The sequence below is a fragment of the Leopardus geoffroyi genome, chromosome C1 (assembly GCF_018350155.1).
Source record: "Leopardus geoffroyi isolate Oge1 chromosome C1, O.geoffroyi_Oge1_pat1.0, whole genome shotgun sequence".
Taxonomy (NCBI): domain Eukaryota; kingdom Metazoa; phylum Chordata; class Mammalia; order Carnivora; family Felidae; genus Leopardus; species Leopardus geoffroyi.
This window is the reverse complement of record NC_059328.1, coordinates 13923928-13941076: the sequence shown is the minus strand read 5'-3', so window position 1 is coordinate 13941076 and position 17149 is coordinate 13923928. Positions and strand designations below refer to the sequence as shown.

The 17149-nt window shown below is 44.3% G+C and overlaps 1 protein-coding gene across 12 annotated transcripts in view; it reads left to right on the top strand.

Annotated features, from left to right (window-relative positions):
• The window catches only part of UBR4 (ubiquitin protein ligase E3 component n-recognin 4), a 133073-nt gene that overhangs the window by 34089 nt on the left and 81835 nt on the right, over positions 1-17149 (top strand). For all 12 annotated transcript variants that reach the window (XM_045475863.1, XM_045475864.1, XM_045475861.1 and 9 more), the window contains exons 20-39: positions 169-304; positions 1236-1315; positions 1778-1906; positions 2758-2940; positions 3093-3215; positions 3305-3534; positions 5528-5649; positions 6925-7022; positions 7990-8147; positions 9139-9348; positions 10262-10363; positions 10665-10765; positions 11008-11206; positions 11596-11784; positions 12471-12534; positions 14006-14197; positions 14756-14826; positions 14919-15066; positions 15523-15750; positions 16419-16589. In XM_045475863.1, coding sequence (XP_045331819.1) covers positions 169-304; positions 1236-1315; positions 1778-1906; positions 2758-2940; positions 3093-3215; positions 3305-3534; positions 5528-5649; positions 6925-7022; positions 7990-8147; positions 9139-9348; positions 10262-10363; positions 10665-10765; positions 11008-11206; positions 11596-11784; positions 12471-12534; positions 14006-14197; positions 14756-14826; positions 14919-15066; positions 15523-15750; positions 16419-16589 — 2934 coding nt within the window. The remainder of the gene's footprint in view (positions 1-168; positions 305-1235; positions 1316-1777; positions 1907-2757; positions 2941-3092; positions 3216-3304; positions 3535-5527; positions 5650-6924; positions 7023-7989; positions 8148-9138; positions 9349-10261; positions 10364-10664; positions 10766-11007; positions 11207-11595; positions 11785-12470; positions 12535-14005; positions 14198-14755; positions 14827-14918; positions 15067-15522; positions 15751-16418; positions 16590-17149) is intronic.

Sequence of the window (17149 nt, the reverse complement as noted above, 5' to 3'; positions counted from 1 at the left end):
CTTCAGCAAAAAAGATTGTTCCCCAAAAAAGTCACAGAAAAATCTAAAACTTTTGTTTTGGCTTGTGAGTTTCCCAGTCTTTGATATGTTGGTCAGTTGTGATGCCTGCAGTGAGATGCTGAATTTGGCTCTGTATCTTTCTTAATTTGAGTATTTGTGTTTTAAAAGGTACAGCATAACTTGCTGAGTCCTCCTTTTGGGTGGGCAAGTGGATCCCAGGACAGCAACAGCCGCCGGGCGACTGCCCCTCTCTATCATGGGTTCAAAGAAGTAGAAGAAAACTGGTCTAAGCATTTTTCATCAGGTCAGAAAAAAGATGGTCAGTAAGAAGCTGACTCATTGGCTCTCGTTGGGGGGATTAAATTTGGTATTTGGAGACTCCTCAAGGTTTAGTCTATTCCTTATAGGTGGCAGATACCAGTGGATTCAAAACATTTTCAGAAATAGACCGTTACATATCCCACATTGATTTAAAAACAAAAAGCAAAAAACCATTGAGACATAAGAATTAGGAATTCTTGTGTATGCTCATAGAGTACAGTATTTGGATTTTTGCCACTTGGAGTGATTACATTTAATTTCTCAGAGGAATGTGGTTCTAACCCACAGGCTAAGTTTCCTTTTGGGTCATGGTGGGGTGCTATTCAGAAAATAATGGGAGCCATGACATTCTCTGCAGCGTTTCTCATAGAGCAGGTGTCCGTTCTTTTGATGAAGCACCTCTTGTGTTTATCTTTAGTTTGTGTTTGCACACTTCCTGAGGAGTGTAAGCTGTTGAGTGGAGTTTGTGGAAATTCCTCAAACCTCAGATCCTGTCATTGGGATCTCTTAGTAGTTAGTCCTGTTGATATTGAGGAGACAGCCATTTAAGTTTAATGCAGTTAGTCTATGGGTCCAATTTTAATGATTAACTTGGTGTTTGCAGAGCACCTCTGTTACCTCCTAGAGCAGTGGTTCTTAACTAGGGATGCTTGGGCCCCATGCCCAGAAGGGACAGTTGGCAACGTCTGGAGACGTATTTGGTTGTCAAAACTGGAAGGTGGAAGGGTGCTAAACATCCTGTCGTGCACAGGACAGCCCTCCCTCAGCAAGGAATTATCTGGTCCGGAAGTCCGTAGTGCCAGGGTTGTTTGCGTTTTCAAGTGTCCAAAGGGTTTTCTTAATTTTTACATTTTATACTTACTAAGCAGAATCGAGAATGAAACCATTCTCCTAACGAGCTCATTGTTTTTCAGATGCTGTCCCACAACCCAGATTCTACTGTGTCCTGTCCCCAGAAGCCTCAGAGGATGATTTGAATCGACTTGATTCTGTGGTACCAGGAATTTTAAAACCCCATTTTACATGTGGGTCAGATGGTTTCCACCAAAATCAGTCTGGCAGGGGAAAAGGGAGTCACTTGCTTTTTGTAATGAGGGAATTTGGCCTGTATTAGGATTTGAGGTTATTCTAGAAGGAAAATATTGTTTTGAGATTTATTTGCTGGGCTCCACTTTTGCTGTAGGGGACCCTTCTTCCTGTCTTTGTTGGCGTGTTCACATGCAGATATTTTAACGGACAAAAATAGTTGCCTCATTCTATAGTCTGCACTTGTGTGCGCACCATAACCCATCAGCTGGGAGAGGTCCCTGAGTGGGAATCTTGCTGCAGTGAGAAATTCATAACTATAATTTGAATGAGCTATTTTGTCAGTTCTGAGGTTAAATGGTAGTGTATGGGTTGGAGGAAAAATATTTCAAAAAGTAGGACAGAATGATTTTCTTTCTCTCGATATTAGGCGTGTGATGTTCTTTTCTCCAAGCTTGTCAAATATGATGAGCTTTATACGGCACTGACATCACTGCTTGCTGCTGGATCCCAGCTTGACACAGTCCGGAGGAAGGAAAACAAGAACGTAACGGCCCTGGTAAGACCACCGAAGCCCAGGCTGATGATGAAGAGTTTGGGATGTGTTTGATGATTTGGTAGCCATTCTACTAGAAATTTCTTTCTGGAGCCTAATCAGTTATTGAATTATCTGTTTCTTACGTTCAGCGAATGGTGGTTGATAGGTCACATTGAAAGTCTCCCACCGGAGCTTTTCCTGTGTTCCCATGAATGTGTCTCTGTACCTCTAGAAGTTATGACAACAATGAGCCACAGAAAGGGGCACCTGATTGTGGGCCTGTGAGGCAGAATGTCCTGCTCTCTTTTGGTTACTTGGTAAATTCTTGGGGAGCCGAAGTTGTCTTAGAACAGTGATTTTGGCTTGTGCAATGTGCAAGTGTGGAGCACATTATTTATATGTGGGTTCTAACATGTTCTGCTTTATTATTGGATGTATTCTCTATAAAGATGTGGGGAGCAGACTTGAGAGCCAAATCTCAGTTGAAAATCAAGACTCTATACAGTCTGCTCTAAATGTATTCAGGGGGCGCCTGGGTAGCTTAGTGGGTTGAGCATCCGGCTTCGGCTCCGGTCATGATCTCACTGTTTGTGAGTTTGAGCCCTGCATCAAGCTTTGTGCTAACAGTTCGGAGCTGGAGCCTGGAGCCTGCTTGGGATTCTGGATCTCCCTCTCTCTCTGCCTCTCCCCCCCCACCCCCCCCCTCCCCCCGCCCCAACTCGAGCTCTGTCTCGGTCTTGGTCTCTCTCTTGCTCGCTTTCAAAAATAAATATTTAAAAAAAAAATGCTGTATTTGGAACAGTTCTCACTGTCAGGGAGCTCGTGATGCAATAGCAGGTGCTATTGCTGTGATTGCTCTTTGCTTTTTCCAGGAGGCCTGTGCCCTTCAGTATTACTTCTTGATACTGTGGAGGATCCTAGGGATTTTGCCACCATCAAAGACTTACATGAACCAGCTGGCCATGAATTCCCCTGAGATGAGTGAATGTGACATCTTACACACCCTGAGGTGGTCTTCCCGTCTCCGCATCAGCTCCTATGTCAGCTGGATAAAGGTACCACAGTGTGACACAGGCCTTGCTGCCAAAGGGTTGTCCAAAGTCACCGTGCTCTGTACTTGTGGGAACTTGTTAATTTAAGAGTAATGAAAGCTTTAGATTCTGTCTGTATCCACCTCCTGAACATGTTTTCTTGGCTGTCCAAATAGGATCACCTTATCAAACAGGGCATGAAGGCTGAACATGCCAGTTCTCTCTTAGAACTGGCATCTACCAAGTGCAGCTCAGTGAAGTACGACGTTGAAATTGTAGAGGAATACTTTGCTCGACAGGTACGTTAGCTTTGGGTCCATAATGACAGGATTTAGCTTCTGCTGCAGCCTTTTCCCACAACTAATTAGTATCTTGCGTATCTTTAAAGATCTCATCATTCTGTAGCATTGACTGTACCACCATCTTGCAACTTCATGAAATTCCAAGCCTGCAGTCCATCTACACCCTCGATGCTGCCATCTCGAAGGTCCAGGTCTCTCTGGATGAGCATTTTTCCAAGATGGCCGCTGAGACTGATCCTCATAAGTCATCTGAGGTCACCAAGAACCTGCTTCCAGCCACGCTACAACTCATCGACACCTATGCATCGTTCATTAGGTGTGACAGGCTGCCTGCCCACAGATGTCAAGACGGGGAATTTAGATCCTTCGGTGGTTTGCTTTCCTTAGAGGCCTGAAAATTCTTCACATTGGACTTAGTGGTGGTTTTTTTTTTTTTTTTTTTTAAGTTTATTTATTTATTTTGAGAGAGAGATCAAGTGCCGTAGGGGCAGAGGGAGGGGAGAGAGAATCCCAGGCAGGCTCTGCACTGTCAGTGTAGAGCCCAGTGCGGGGCTTGAACCCAAGAACCATGAGATCGTGACCTGAGCCGAAATTAATAAGAGTCTGACACTTAACCAACTGAGCCACTTAGGTGCCCCTAGACTTTGTGGTTCTAGGTACTGTTCACTCTGTAGATCCCAAAGGACTCAGAATTGTACACATTTTTTGTTTTTATTTTTGTCAGCTTAGGTTTTTTCTTTTTTCCCCCTCTCTTTGTAGACTGCCTGATGAGGGAATTTTCAAATAGTTCAGGAAGAGTCGAGAAGTTTGATTTCTATAAATCTTTAAATATTTTGTAGCGTTTACCTTGTAGGATATAAGGAAAGGTAACACAATTTCTCCAGACATGTCATTTCTGTTACTCACTAAGATAAAACTTTCAATGTTTTTGAATTTCATGGTAGGTAGTTAGAGAAAAAAATTTCCTAATGAGTTAGAGAGTATTTTGAAATCCAGTCCTTTCTTAAGTAATAAACACGGCAATTTGCATGCCCTGTAGACTTGTTCTGTGTGATGTTTAAATATTGTGGAATTTGTTTTCAGTGTATAAAAATTGGGAATTTATTCCCAAACAAGATTTCAGTGTTTTCTTACATTGGAAGAGCTGGCAAAACTGGGCTTGACATCCCATGTTACATTAACACACTGGAGTTGAGGAGTGGCTGCCCCTTGTAGCTCTGCCCACCGGGCCCCTTTATGCTCATTTACTTTATCTGGTGCCCGTAGGATTTCACTGTTCAGCTCCCGTTCTTTGGAACTTTTGTGCTGAAAGGGACTCGGATTGTTACAAAGTTTAATGTCTGGGTGTGAGTGTCTTGGAGTAAGTAGAGCAGAGACTATTGCTGGAGGCACAATTTTTGACAATATATGAGCCATAAGCATGAGTAGGAAATGTGAGTGCTTGCTTGTGCCAAGTACTGATCTAGGTACCAGGGATATCGCAGGGTCAAAGGTGACCAAGTCGCTTCCCTCTGAGAGCTTGTGGGCTCTAATCGGAGCCATTAATTAACGCCAACAGTTTGTATACTGTTAATAAATGTTCCTGGCAAGTAAGTTTGGGAAGTGCTGAGTAAATATAATTGAACAGCTTTCAAGAAAGTATAGTATAGTTGACCCTTGAACAGCATGTGTTAGGGGCATCAATCCTCCTGTGCAGTTAGAAATCCGCAGAGAACTTTTGACTCCCCAAAACATAACTACTAATAGCCTGCTGTTGATCGGAGGCCTTACTGGTAACATCAAAACAACCGATTAGCGCATATCTTGTATACAAAGGTATCATATGCTGTATTCTTACAATTAAGTAAGCTATTTGTAAAACATAAAAAGATAACATCATACGAAAACCACAAGGAAGACAGAATATGTTTACAGTACTGTACGGTATTTATCGACAAAGATCCATGTGTAAGTGCACCTGTGCAGTTAACACTTAATGTCGTTCAGAGGTCAACCGTACTTCTCAGAGCCTTCAGTATATACATTGCCAATCTTCCAAGGCCGGGGAGAGGTGGGTAGATAGTGTTCAATGTTCGCCAAGCTCATCTGTCCTGGAATTATGTTTTGGGAACATTTCAGAGGATGGGATATTCTTTGGAAACAGTTGCCCATTGGAATTTGTAGGAGATCAGAAATGGGCAGGTACTCTCAACTATATTTAATAGATTAGGAAACTGAGATAACAGGTATTTCAATTTGTCTAGGGTAGTTTCTCCTATGATGGGAGTAGATTACTTCAGTTTTCATGTAGCCCCCTGTTTTTTCTTCAGAGCCTATTTGCTACAGAACTTTAATGAAGAAGGATCCACTGAAAAACCATCCCAGGAGAAATTGCATGGCTTTGCTGCTGTTTTGGCTATTGGCTCTAGTAGGTGCAAGGCCAACACTCTGGGTAAGTGAATTTGAAAATGCTATTACTACCATTGAGTAATAGTGTAATGCTATTAATACCATTGAGAATGAGTACTACCATCTATCTGCCTGCCTGCTGACATTTACCACTCACTGGGGCCTTTGTGTGTCAGACACAGGTGTGTGTGTGTGTGTGTGTGTGTGTGTGTGTGTGTGTGTGTGTGTGTCTGTCTGTCTGTCTGTCTTCTCAGGAGCCCTGTGAAGTGTTACCATCCCCTTTTACTCATTAGGAAACTAAGTCCTCAAAGTTAACTTGCCCGAAATCCTGCATCTTGCAATATGTGGAGGCTGGGATCCAAACCAACATCATTAAACCAACAGCATTAAACTGTTGCTGTTAGCACAGATCGTTGTTCTTGTTTTCTTTTTTCTTTTTTTTTAAGTTTATTTATTTATTTTGAGAGACGGCATGAGCAGGGAGAGGCAGAGAGAGAGAGAGAGAGGATGAATCCCAAGCAGGCTCCACACTGTTGGCACAGAGCTCAACGCGGGGCTCAAACTCACGACCATGAGATCGTGATCTGAGCTGAAACCAAGAATCAGACACTTAATGGACTGAGCCACCCAGGCACCTCTGTTCTATTTGTTATTTATAGAGATCAGGAAGATTAGCAAGCTGTCCCTTTGTGCTGGGCAAACCTCTTCCCTTTTTAAGGAACGATCTGGTAGAAATGTAGGATGGGGAAGCAAAAGGACTTGAGCAGGACTGGAGTGAAGGGCGGTAGTTACCCTTTAAATTTATAGCCGTTTGTATTTTCCTGAATTGCAAGCTTTAAATCCCCTTTCAGTGTTCAGGTAGTCTGTCTCACTTGAAGAAATTAAATTCTACTACTTCATCAAACACTGTTCTTGATGTGGATTAAGAATCCCTGTCCTCAGATTTGTATTAAGGAGAAGAGGTCAGAGTGCTACCCGTCCAGAGAGGGTGTAGCAGAGGCTGAAGAGCGGTCTTAGCCTGACTTGTAGCGACATGCCCCCACTTCGCATCTTGTTTTCAGTTGTCGTCTTTATTTGCAAGATTAGAAAGTGAATGTGATGGGAAGTGAAAACCTTATAATCGACATTGTTAGCTATTAAGCAGTTAGTTAGCTCTTGGACATAGTACTGCTATTGAAACACCCATCTAAGTGATCTTCGTAATTATTTTGACAGCTTGGGCAATGGTGTTTCTTTCTGCATTTGGGCTTGGCTTTAAAATACTATGTGTCATTCTTTCCCTCTGGTGATGAGTTCTCATCCTTCCTGTCGCCTCCAGGTCCCACATTGGTTCAGAATTTACCATCCTGGGTGCAGGCTGTGTGTGAATCCTGGAATAACATCAACACCAACGAGTTTCCCAACATTGGCTCCTGGGTGAGTGTCTGTTCTGGGAATAGAAATGTGGAGCACCAGCTATTCTGTGTTCTGTTCTTGTTCCTTAGGCTGAAACTAGCTGCCACGAGGTCTTGGTATGCAGCAGTATATTTGCTAATGATAATCGATGTTTGAATCGATAATCAAAGCCTTGAATTACCCAAGCGGTACCCAAGTGGTCGTTTTGTTAGGAAGTCTGGGTTACCCTGTTAAGTGGACGACCACCTTATTACTATGAGTGTGTTTTTTCGTCTGCTTAAGACTGGGATGTGAAGATGAATTGTATTAAGTGTAAGGTGCTGACAAGATCTAGCATGTGAATTCTCAGAGGATATAAACTGTTTCATTTTCTTTTTAGGAGAAATGTCAGGCGCCTACTCCTTTTGTAATGATTTTATACAGTAGCTTTTAGGTTCTGTAGGCTCTTAGAAGACTGTAGAATCTTCTGTCCATTTACTTGACCTTTGTGGATGCTGTAATCAAATTACCTCTATTAACAGATAATTCCGTTGTCACAGTTCTTTGGAAAAGCCAAATATTATAATCTTGTTATCCTGCTTTGTAATCGTGACCCCTATTTACATCACCCAGAGCTATAGCAGAAGGATCATGAAGACATTTTAATGGAGGCTCTGGGGCTTTGCAAAATACGGATCCTTCTTAATTATGAGAGACAGTAGTCTTAATGTGAAGTATAATGTATTCTAATGATTTGAAACCTGGTATTGGGTATCTTAACTTTGTACTAACATTTTAACTTTTGAAATTTTAAGTTAACTTTGTACTCACTACAATTTGTTAACTGCTTTCAGTGCTCCACCCCACGTTGCTTCCCAGGATGAATAATAGTGTATACTGAGTAGAGCCATTGTCTAGAAACCTCGGTGGACGAGATCTCCCCCACACGAGAGTTTATCCCAGATAGGTAGACGCTTTTTCTGTTCTTGTCTGTTTTGTTCCCTTCCAGCGCAATGCCTTTGCTAATGACACCATCCCTTCAGAGAGTTACATCAGTGCTGTGCAGGCTGCTCACTTGGGGACACTTTGTGGCCAAAGCCTGCCCCTGGCTGCTTCCCTGAAGCACACCCTTCTCTCGCTGGTCAGGCTGACTGGAGATCTTATTGTGTGAGTACCTACTGCCCAGCCCTCGGTGCTCGCTGTGCCTGCGTCCTGTCGTAGCTAAAGGAAGACGGGATGTAGAGCTGTATAATGATGCTTTTCCTGCATGCTTCGATAGCAGAGTATTGTTTCAGAGTAAATAGAGTGTGAGCATTCATCTAGAATGAGATGTGAAAGGCAGCAGGATACCTCCTCCCCTCCTGCAGAAGAGGCCATGCAGGCTTCAAATCATATTGTAATTTTGAGGTGCTTCAGGTCGGAATTTGAAGGTGGCAGTGATGTATTTCAAATCACGTGTCTCCAGAATCATCACGGGAGTTAGACTCTGCTATTGTGGGGCTGGGACAGGCCAGTGGAGGCATGCTCTGTCTTCCAGTACATAGGTCACAGGTGAAGTCCTGTATCATATTGCCTTAAGCGTGGTCCGGATTCCTGGTAGTTCTAGAAGAGTTGTCTGGGTTTCTAGTTTAGGTTTCAGTTCATTTTCTTTTCTGAATATTCTATAAAATACATCTTACATTATTTAACATTTTAATAAATGGGCTTTTTACATGGAAATGATTTTTTTTTTTTTTAATTTTTTTTTTTTTTCAACGTTTATTTATTTTTGGGACAGAGAGAGACAGAGCATGAATGGGGGAGGTGCAGAGAGAGAGGGAGACACAGAATCGGAAACAGGCTCCAGGCTCCGAGCCATCAGCCCAGAGCCCGACGCGGGGCTCGAACTCACGGACCGCGAGATCGTGACCTGGCTGAAGTCGGACGCTTAACCGACTGCGCCACCCAGGCGCCCCATGATTTTTGTTTTTGATAGAATAATGAAAAAGAAAATTTTGAAGTTGTATGATTACATCTATGTAAAAAAATAACCGCCAAGGGAAAAAAGCCTGGGGTAAAAGCTCTCACCCCTCAATAAATGATTGAATTGCCCGGTCCTCGCCTTTGCAGCTAATTTTGGGGGAGTATATCCATTGACATGGTTCCATTTTCTTTGAAGTTGGTCCGATGAGATGAACCCGCCACAGGTAATTCGGACCCTGCTTCCCCTTCTTTTGGAGTCGAGCACTGAGAGCGTCGCCGAGATCAGTAGCAACTCCTTGGAGCGCATCCTGGGCCCTGCAGAGTCTGATGAGTTCTTGGCTCGAGTATATGAGAAACTGATCACTGGTTGTTACAACATTCTGGCCAACCATGCAGATCCCAATAGGTGAGCCTGATCTGAGCAGACATCAGGTTCCTGTGACCTCCTGCTGTTTCCAGTGAAATGTACTGTCTTCTTTATGTCATTAACTCATGACTTGTACTTTTTAATCGAAAGTTCTGTGCTTATGTGTCTTCTCTTAATGATGAATTCTTAAGAATCAGCATTGAGTAAACGGAAGGCTTAAATGGTTCATATTTGGAAACTTTAAGTCACTGAATGGATGCTTATCAAGCACTGTATTAGATATAATGAACCGTACAAAGGACCTTCATAAAATTTCTAATATTTTTGTAACCCTGCTTCTTTCGGAGGTGGGTGGTGTGGAATTAGGTGGTCGTCACCATTGTCTGACTTTGGTAGTTTAGGTCTTAGTGATGTAGATGAGTCGTGAGGAACAGCAAAGTAAGCTGCAGTTTTGTCCCACTGAGAAGCGGACAGATAAAGGGTCCAGTACTGGGGTTTCTGGTCTTTTTGTTGTTGATGAATCCATGGTTTCATCAAGGGCTCCTTTTTTTTTTTTTTTTTTTTTTTCTTTTCCCTCCATTCTTCCCTCTCCTCCCTTCCTCCCTTTCCTGCCTTCTTCCCTCCCCTCCCTTTTTCCCTCTTCTCCTTTCTTCCTTCCTTTCTTCCTTATAATTTAAAACAGCAGCAATGATTCTTTGGACTCTTAGAGATTGAGTACATCTGTTATCTCAGGTTTTATTAACTTTTTAGTTTTATTATAATTCAACTTGTTAAACATGCACCGAGTTCCTACTGCACAGCCAGGCTTTATGCTAATAAGTTTTGGGGGAAAAAAACCCAGAATATTGCCCTTAAGGTTTAGTGATAATCTTTGGGTTTTTAAAAATGAATATTAGGAAGGCATTGACACAGATTTTATTTCTGGTAGTTGACTTTTCTTTGTGCTTCTCAGTGGACTGGATGAATCCATCTTGGAGGAATGTCTCCAGTATTTGGAAAAGCAGCTGGAAAGCAGCCAGGCTCGTAAAGCCATGGAGGAATTTTTCTCTGACAGGTGAGCTGTATTTTGTTTTCCTCAGTGAACAGTTTTTGAATGCCTTCTGAAAGTAGTAGGTATTTCTTCTCAGGGAGCACCCAAGGCCTGTTTAAGTGTCTGTACTGTGGGGAGGACTTAGATTCATTGCTGACTCCTTCAGGTTATTGATGAGGGGGTTGACTTCATGAACACCTAGTGTGGTTCATTGGCAAGTGGCCAGTTCCCCTGGGAGAGATGACATTGTGAAGACATAGAAGCGGCTGCCTTTTATGTGAGGCTTAACATGATTCTTCCATTTTTCCCCCCTTCTGCCTCCCAGTGGGGAACTGGTGCAGATCATGATGGCAACAGCCAATGAGAACCTGTCTGCTAAATTCTGCAACCGGGTTCTGAGATTCTTCACCAAACTCTTCCAGCTGAGTGAGTGACAGCTTTTGGTAATCTTCTTATGGGAACTTTGATGTCCGGCTAATACTGTGCCTATCTTCTGCCTGAGTGTAAGCACCACATAACAAGTGCAGAGAATCCCTCTGAGAAAGTATGGAAGGAAGTTGAAAACTTGCTCGAAGCCTTTCCTTCCCCCTTTCCTGGCTCACAGTCTGCGCTTCTCGCCCTTTCCTCCGCCTTCCTTCACTGACCAGAGTCTCTCGGTCTGTCCCTAGCTGAGAAGAACCCTAACCCGAGCCTTCTGCACCTCTGTGGCTCTCTGGCACAGCTGGCGTGTGTGGAACCTGTGCGTCTCCAGGCCTGGCTCACGCGCATGACTGCGTCACCCCCCAAAGATTCCGATCAGCTGGATGTGATTCAGGAGAACCGGCAGCTCTTGCAGTTACTGACTACTTACATTGTTCGGGAAAACAGGTAAAACACGTGCATTTAGGTCAGGTGTCGTGAAGAGCCCCAGATGAGCGCTGAGAGTATTTGTTACTTTCTTTCCTTCAGGCATTGGTCCTTAACGTTTTGAACGATTCCACAGCTCCCCTCACTAGACTTAAGGAATCTAGTAGAACTCCTTGGTTTTTCCCGTGGAAAAACTTTTGCAGTGACTTGGCCTGTCAGTTATCGCATAGGCGAATGTTTTGTGCTCTACTAGCCAAAGTCCGAAACTGGGTGCGTGTATATGGCAAGGGGGAGAGAGTCATGTATTTAATGTTTAATTTGCAACGTCTCTTAATGACTCTTACAAATTGAGAAGTACAGTCAGACTCCTGTTGTTTTATTTAACTAATTTGCTATTTCTTTTCTACCAGCCAAGTTGGGGAAGGTGTGTGTGCTGTACTTCTGGGCACCCTGATCCCCATGGCGACAGAGATGTTGGCCAATGGTGATGGGACTGGTTTCCCTGAACTCATGGTTGTGATGGCCACCCTGGCCAGTGCAGGTCAAGGTGCTGGCCATCTTCAGCTTCACAATGCTGCTGTGGACTGGCTGAGTAGATGGTAAGATGATGAATTTGGAGGAGCCCATCACTCTTAGAGAAAAGGGGGACTAGATCATTAATTGCAAGGTATTTTCTTTGTAGCTTGGAGTGAGTATAAAAAGAAACTTGAGTCTACGTTTTTATTGGGAATCGAGGGAGTAGCCTGTAACTGTTCACTTTTTTTTTTTTTTTTAATCCATCAGCTCCTAAGCTTTTTTTAATGTTTTTTTTTTTTTTTAAGTTTTTTAATGTTTATTTTTGAGAAAGAGGGAGAGAGAGAGAGAGACCAAGCGTGAGCGGGGGAAGGGCAGAGAGAAAGGGAGACACAGAATCTGAAGCAGACTTCAAGCTCTGAGCTGTCAGCACAGAGCCCGCCATGGGGCTTGAACTTAGGAGCTATGAGATCATGACCTGAGCCGAAGTTGGACGCTCAACCGACTGCAACTATTCACTTTAGACTGAATCTTTGTCATATCCCTGGTAGGGTTTCCTGTTCGTTACCCCTGGGGGAAGTCTTAGGGAAAGTGATAGGTGTCAGTGATAAGACTGGAGCACCCCAAACCTCAGTGTTTTTCTAAGAATGCTTTGGCTTCCCAGTGTCTACAAACTGATGCAGGATTCATGAAGCTACTTCCTTTTCTTTGGTTCCTTAGATGATTTTGTGTCTCCCCCCCCCATCCCCCTTTTTTTTCCCCTTTGGGACAGCAAGAAATACCTGTCACAGAAGAATGTGGTTGAAAAACTGAATGCCAATGTAATGCATGGAAAGGTAAGCAAAATGCAGAGAGACAGCAGTCGGTGAGTGATGATCCTTACCTTTGTGGTCACATAGAAGGCTCTGCTTCTTACTGGCTTGTGTCCCTGGCCAGCCTGCCTACAATTTCAAAGCCCTGGGAGTGTATAATTCCGAACTGTGTGCCCTTGGGCCTTTGCTGAGTGACGAGGAATGATAGGAGGGAAATAATATGGGAAACAGTATCCAACTGAATACTTCATAAAACCTGGTGGGTTCTTGCTATTTTTAGCTATTGGTGTGCTGTGGAACTGGAGCTGTGTGCTCTGAGTAGGTGTTCTGTGCGGTTACAGACTCTGCCTTCTCAGCTCTAGTCCAGTTGCTAGAATAGTTTAATTTACCTGAAGGTTCAGAGCATCTCTGAGAAGGTTTCGAACTGACAAAAGTCCACGTTCAGTTGTTCGCCCGCCCCACCACGGACCTGCCGTAGGTCACTGAGAGCGGGTAACCGGCCTCTGAGACCCAGCAGCATAGCGCTGTTTATTTCTCAGTGATGAGATGATTTAAATTTCAGTAATTTCAGCCTTTCTTGCTTGTCTTTCTCCTCTGAGTCTGAACTGTCACTGCAGAGTGAAGAGTTCAGAAGTCTGAGGCCTTGATGCCAGGCTGCTGGGTCCTCAGGCAAGCATGAGCTGCTGGCAGGTGTTCGCTGGAAAACTTGAGGCTTCATTTCCGAAGCTGTTCCTCTCTTACTGCTTTCACTTAAAAGTCTTTCGCTAATGGTTAGAAAAAATTGCTAATCGTAGGGAGAAAGCCAGCGAGAGCCTATTCATACTTTGAATCTAGTCTGTTTTTCCTTTCTTCGTTTAAATTGAGGTATACTTGACAGGTAACACTGTATCCGTTTCAGGTGCACAGCACAGGGATTCACTGTTTGGGCGTGTTGTGGAGTGATCCCCACAATAAGGCTAGTTGCTGTCTGTCTCCATATGTAGTTCTAAAACGTGTTTTCCTCGTAAGGAGTTTAGAGATCTGCTCCCTTAGCAACTGTCAACACGTCATACATTGTTAGTTGTAGTCGCCATGCTGTGCTGTATTTACACCCCTGTGACTTATTTATTTTATAACCGGAAGTTTGTGTCTTTTGAACCTCATTCATCCATTCTCCACCCACCGCTCCCCTGACTCTGGCAACCACCAGTCTCTTCTCTGTATCATTTTCTTCTCTTTTTCTATTTTCCTGATGACAGTTTTACTTCATTTCATAATTTGTAAAGGGTTGTCTTTGTGCTTAAGGATGAGTGAATCCCATTAATTCAGTACAGTGTGTTGACTGGCTACACGTGGCCATAGTGCTCAGAGGTGAGGAAGTAGATAATTGAAGCATGTGGATTTTCTTGTCTGCTTTTATACCATTTCTCTGATTGCGGGCTTTATTGGGAAAAGTCTGAGAATCGGATATGGAGAACTGAAGTTTCTGTGACGGGGTAGTGGTCTTCTCTTCTAGCATGTGATAGTCCTGGAGTGCACGTGCCACATTATGTCTTACTTGGCTGATGTCACCAATGCCCTGAGCCAGAGTAATGGTCAAGGCCCAAGTCACCTCTCAGTGGATGGGGAGGAGCGAGCCATTGAGGTGGATTCAGACTGGGTGGAGGAGTTGGCCGTGGAAGAGGAGGACTCCCAGGCTGAGGATTCAGTAAGTACCACGTAACCATCCAGGTAACCCTGCAAGGTTAACAACAGTGACCGGCACTGACAGAGCTCATGCTAAATAAGCTTTTGGCCTTCTTTTATGGCCCCTGTGAGCTTCAAAACTCTCCTGCTCCTGCCTGCTTTCTCCCAGTTTACATGACTAATGCCAGACTGATTTTCTAGTCTGCAGAGCAGGCTGGAGGCATCTAATCTCTTGGGGAAAAGACTATTTAATAAGCACATGGCTTCTTCCATCCAGAGTCACTTATCCTGTAGTTGTTCAATTTTTGTATCTTAACTGCAGTCTTAGAGACGAATTCCTCATGGGGATGGTGTGAGCTCACTTGGACAGAAAACATAAGATTTATTTATTTTTTTTCTAACCACAAAACTATAAGCTCTCACCCAGAATTGTAGCACATTTATAGCCTGTAGATTATTTCCAGGGGTAGATTTTACTGGTCATTTCTGAATGGACCATTTATTCTCCATAGGATGTTTTTCTGTGGGGGCCTGTGTGGAAGAGTATATCTCTGATTAAAAAGATTTATTATCTTTGAAGGATGAAGATTCTCTTTGCAATAAACTCTGCACTTTTACGATCACTCAGAAAGAATTCATGAACCAGCATTGGTAAGAGTGGTTCTTTTTTACAGAAGGTGAGGATTTGCAGGGCCTTGGCCTTGGGACTGCTGGGCTCATTTGCTGGTTCTTGTTCTTTGCAGGTACCACTGTCACACCTGCAAAATGGTTGACGGGGTGGGTGTGTGCACAGTGTGTGCCAAGGTGTGCCACAAGGATCATGAGATTTCCTATGCCAAGTATGGGTCCTTCTTCTGTGACTGTGGAGCCAAGGAAGATGGCAGCTGTTTGGTGAGAGTTTGAAACATTCGCTGGGCTGTGAAGGGTGACGTGTTAGTGACATGGGAATGCTGACGCCAGACTGGGTAATTCCCATGTCACCTTCATGGTGGCCCAGGTCTAGGAGTATGTTCTGCTTCTGTCATTGATCATGGCCTAAGCACTTCACTCAGAACGTTAGACCTTGCAGTGTCCTTAAACAGCTTGCAGTTTTTCCCAAAGACCTGCCACAGTTTCAGAAGTTGTAACCAAGACCTGTTGCTGTGAGTGGGTTAGGGACCCAGTTAGGTGGATACCTGTCAGCTGGATGTTAGATATTAGGTGAAGATGAGAATTCAGGCATCTGGTTATCATTTAAATGGTTAGCCGATTTCTCCGCCGGGTCCAGATTTTCCTCCAAGGTCTTTAGCAGTGTTTCAGCTCTGTTTGTGGGTAGAGCTCAGAATCTCTGACGTTTTCTGTCCCTAGGCGCTGGTGAAGCGGACTCCCAGCAGTGGCATGAGCTCCACCATGAAGGAGTCAGCGTTTCAGAGTGAGCCCAGGGTTTCAGAGAGTCTGGTGCGCCACACCAGCACCTCCCCAGCTGACAAGGCCAAAGTCACCATCAGCGACGGAAAGGTTGCTGACGAAGACAAGCCCAAGAAGAGTAGCCTGTGCCGCACGGTGGAGGGCTGCCGGGAGGAGCTGCAGAACCAGGTGGGGATCTGGTGGTGCCCGGTGCGGTGGGCAGAGTGCGGAGCCTGGCAGGTGGGTTCGTGAGCAAGCCGGGCAGCTCCCTGGTGGGGCCGACAATTGCTTTCTCCTTTCTCTGAGTTTACTCATTTTCACAGGACAGGCATGAGTAGGACGTGTCGTCAGCCCCTGCCTCACAGGGAGGGATTTAAGGACTGAGGGGTACTGTGGGGGTGTGGGGGAGGGTGAATTTTAGTTGGGAAATACTCTAGAGCACTTTTCTTGGCCAGGGTTCCTCATCTGAAGCAGAGCCTACAGGAAGTGATTTAAGTGATTATTTTCTTAGTTTTCTCAGGGATGGCATGTAACTAGAATGAGTCTAGATGTACCAGAGAGAAGATATCATAGGTGATGAATGCGTTCTAGCATTAGAGTGTATACATGGGACTCCTGGTTTAGAAAGATGGCTCTAGAGTTTGTAGCACAAATCCAGTATCATGGAGAGAGAGAGAGAGAGAGAGAGAGAGAGAGAGAGAGATGGCTGGAAGATGGAATTGGAAGTGAGGAAATTGGATTCTAGATTCTGGAGGTAGTTACTGGCAAGATTATTATGATGAGTATGACCCATTATTTTTCTGTGTGTGGTTTTTTTTGTTTTTTTTTTTTCACTTGTGTATTTGGATTTTTCTCAGGCCAATTTCTCCTTCGCTCCTCTCGTGTTAGACATGCTCAGTTTCCTCATGGATGCCATTCAGACCAACTTTCAGCAGGCTTCAGCGGTGGGGAGCAGCAGCCGGGCTCAGCAAGCCCTCCGGGAGCTGCATACAGTGGACAAGGTGGTTGAGATGACAGACCAGCTGATGGTGAGTGTGTCCAGAGCAGCACATTTACAGACGTGCCATGGTATGCCGGGTACTCTCAGAAGTGCCCTTAGGACAGTCAATCCCCAGCCATCCAGTGTGGAGATCGGCGTGTGAAGTGTGTCTTTTAAAAAAAAAAAAAAAAAAAAAAAAAATTGGGGGCGCCTGGGTGGCTCAATTGGTTGAGCGTCCGACTTTGGCCCAGGTCATGGTCTCACCATCCATGAGTTCGAGCCCCGCGTCGGGCTCTGTGCTGACAGCTCAGAGCCTGGAGCCCGTTTCGGGTTCTGTGTCTCCCTCTCTCTCTGCCCCTCCCCTATTCATGCTCTGTCTCTCTCTGTCTCAAGGATAAATAAACGTTAAATAATAATAAATAAAAAACAATTTTTTTTTTTAGATTTATTTATTTTTGAGAGACGGAGCACAAGTGGGGGAGGGGCAGAGAGAGAAGGAGACACAGAATCCAAAGCAGGCTCCAGGCTCTGAGCTGTCAACACAGAGCCCAACATGGGGCTCAAACCCACAAACTGAGATCATGACCTGAGCCGAGGTTGGACGCTGAA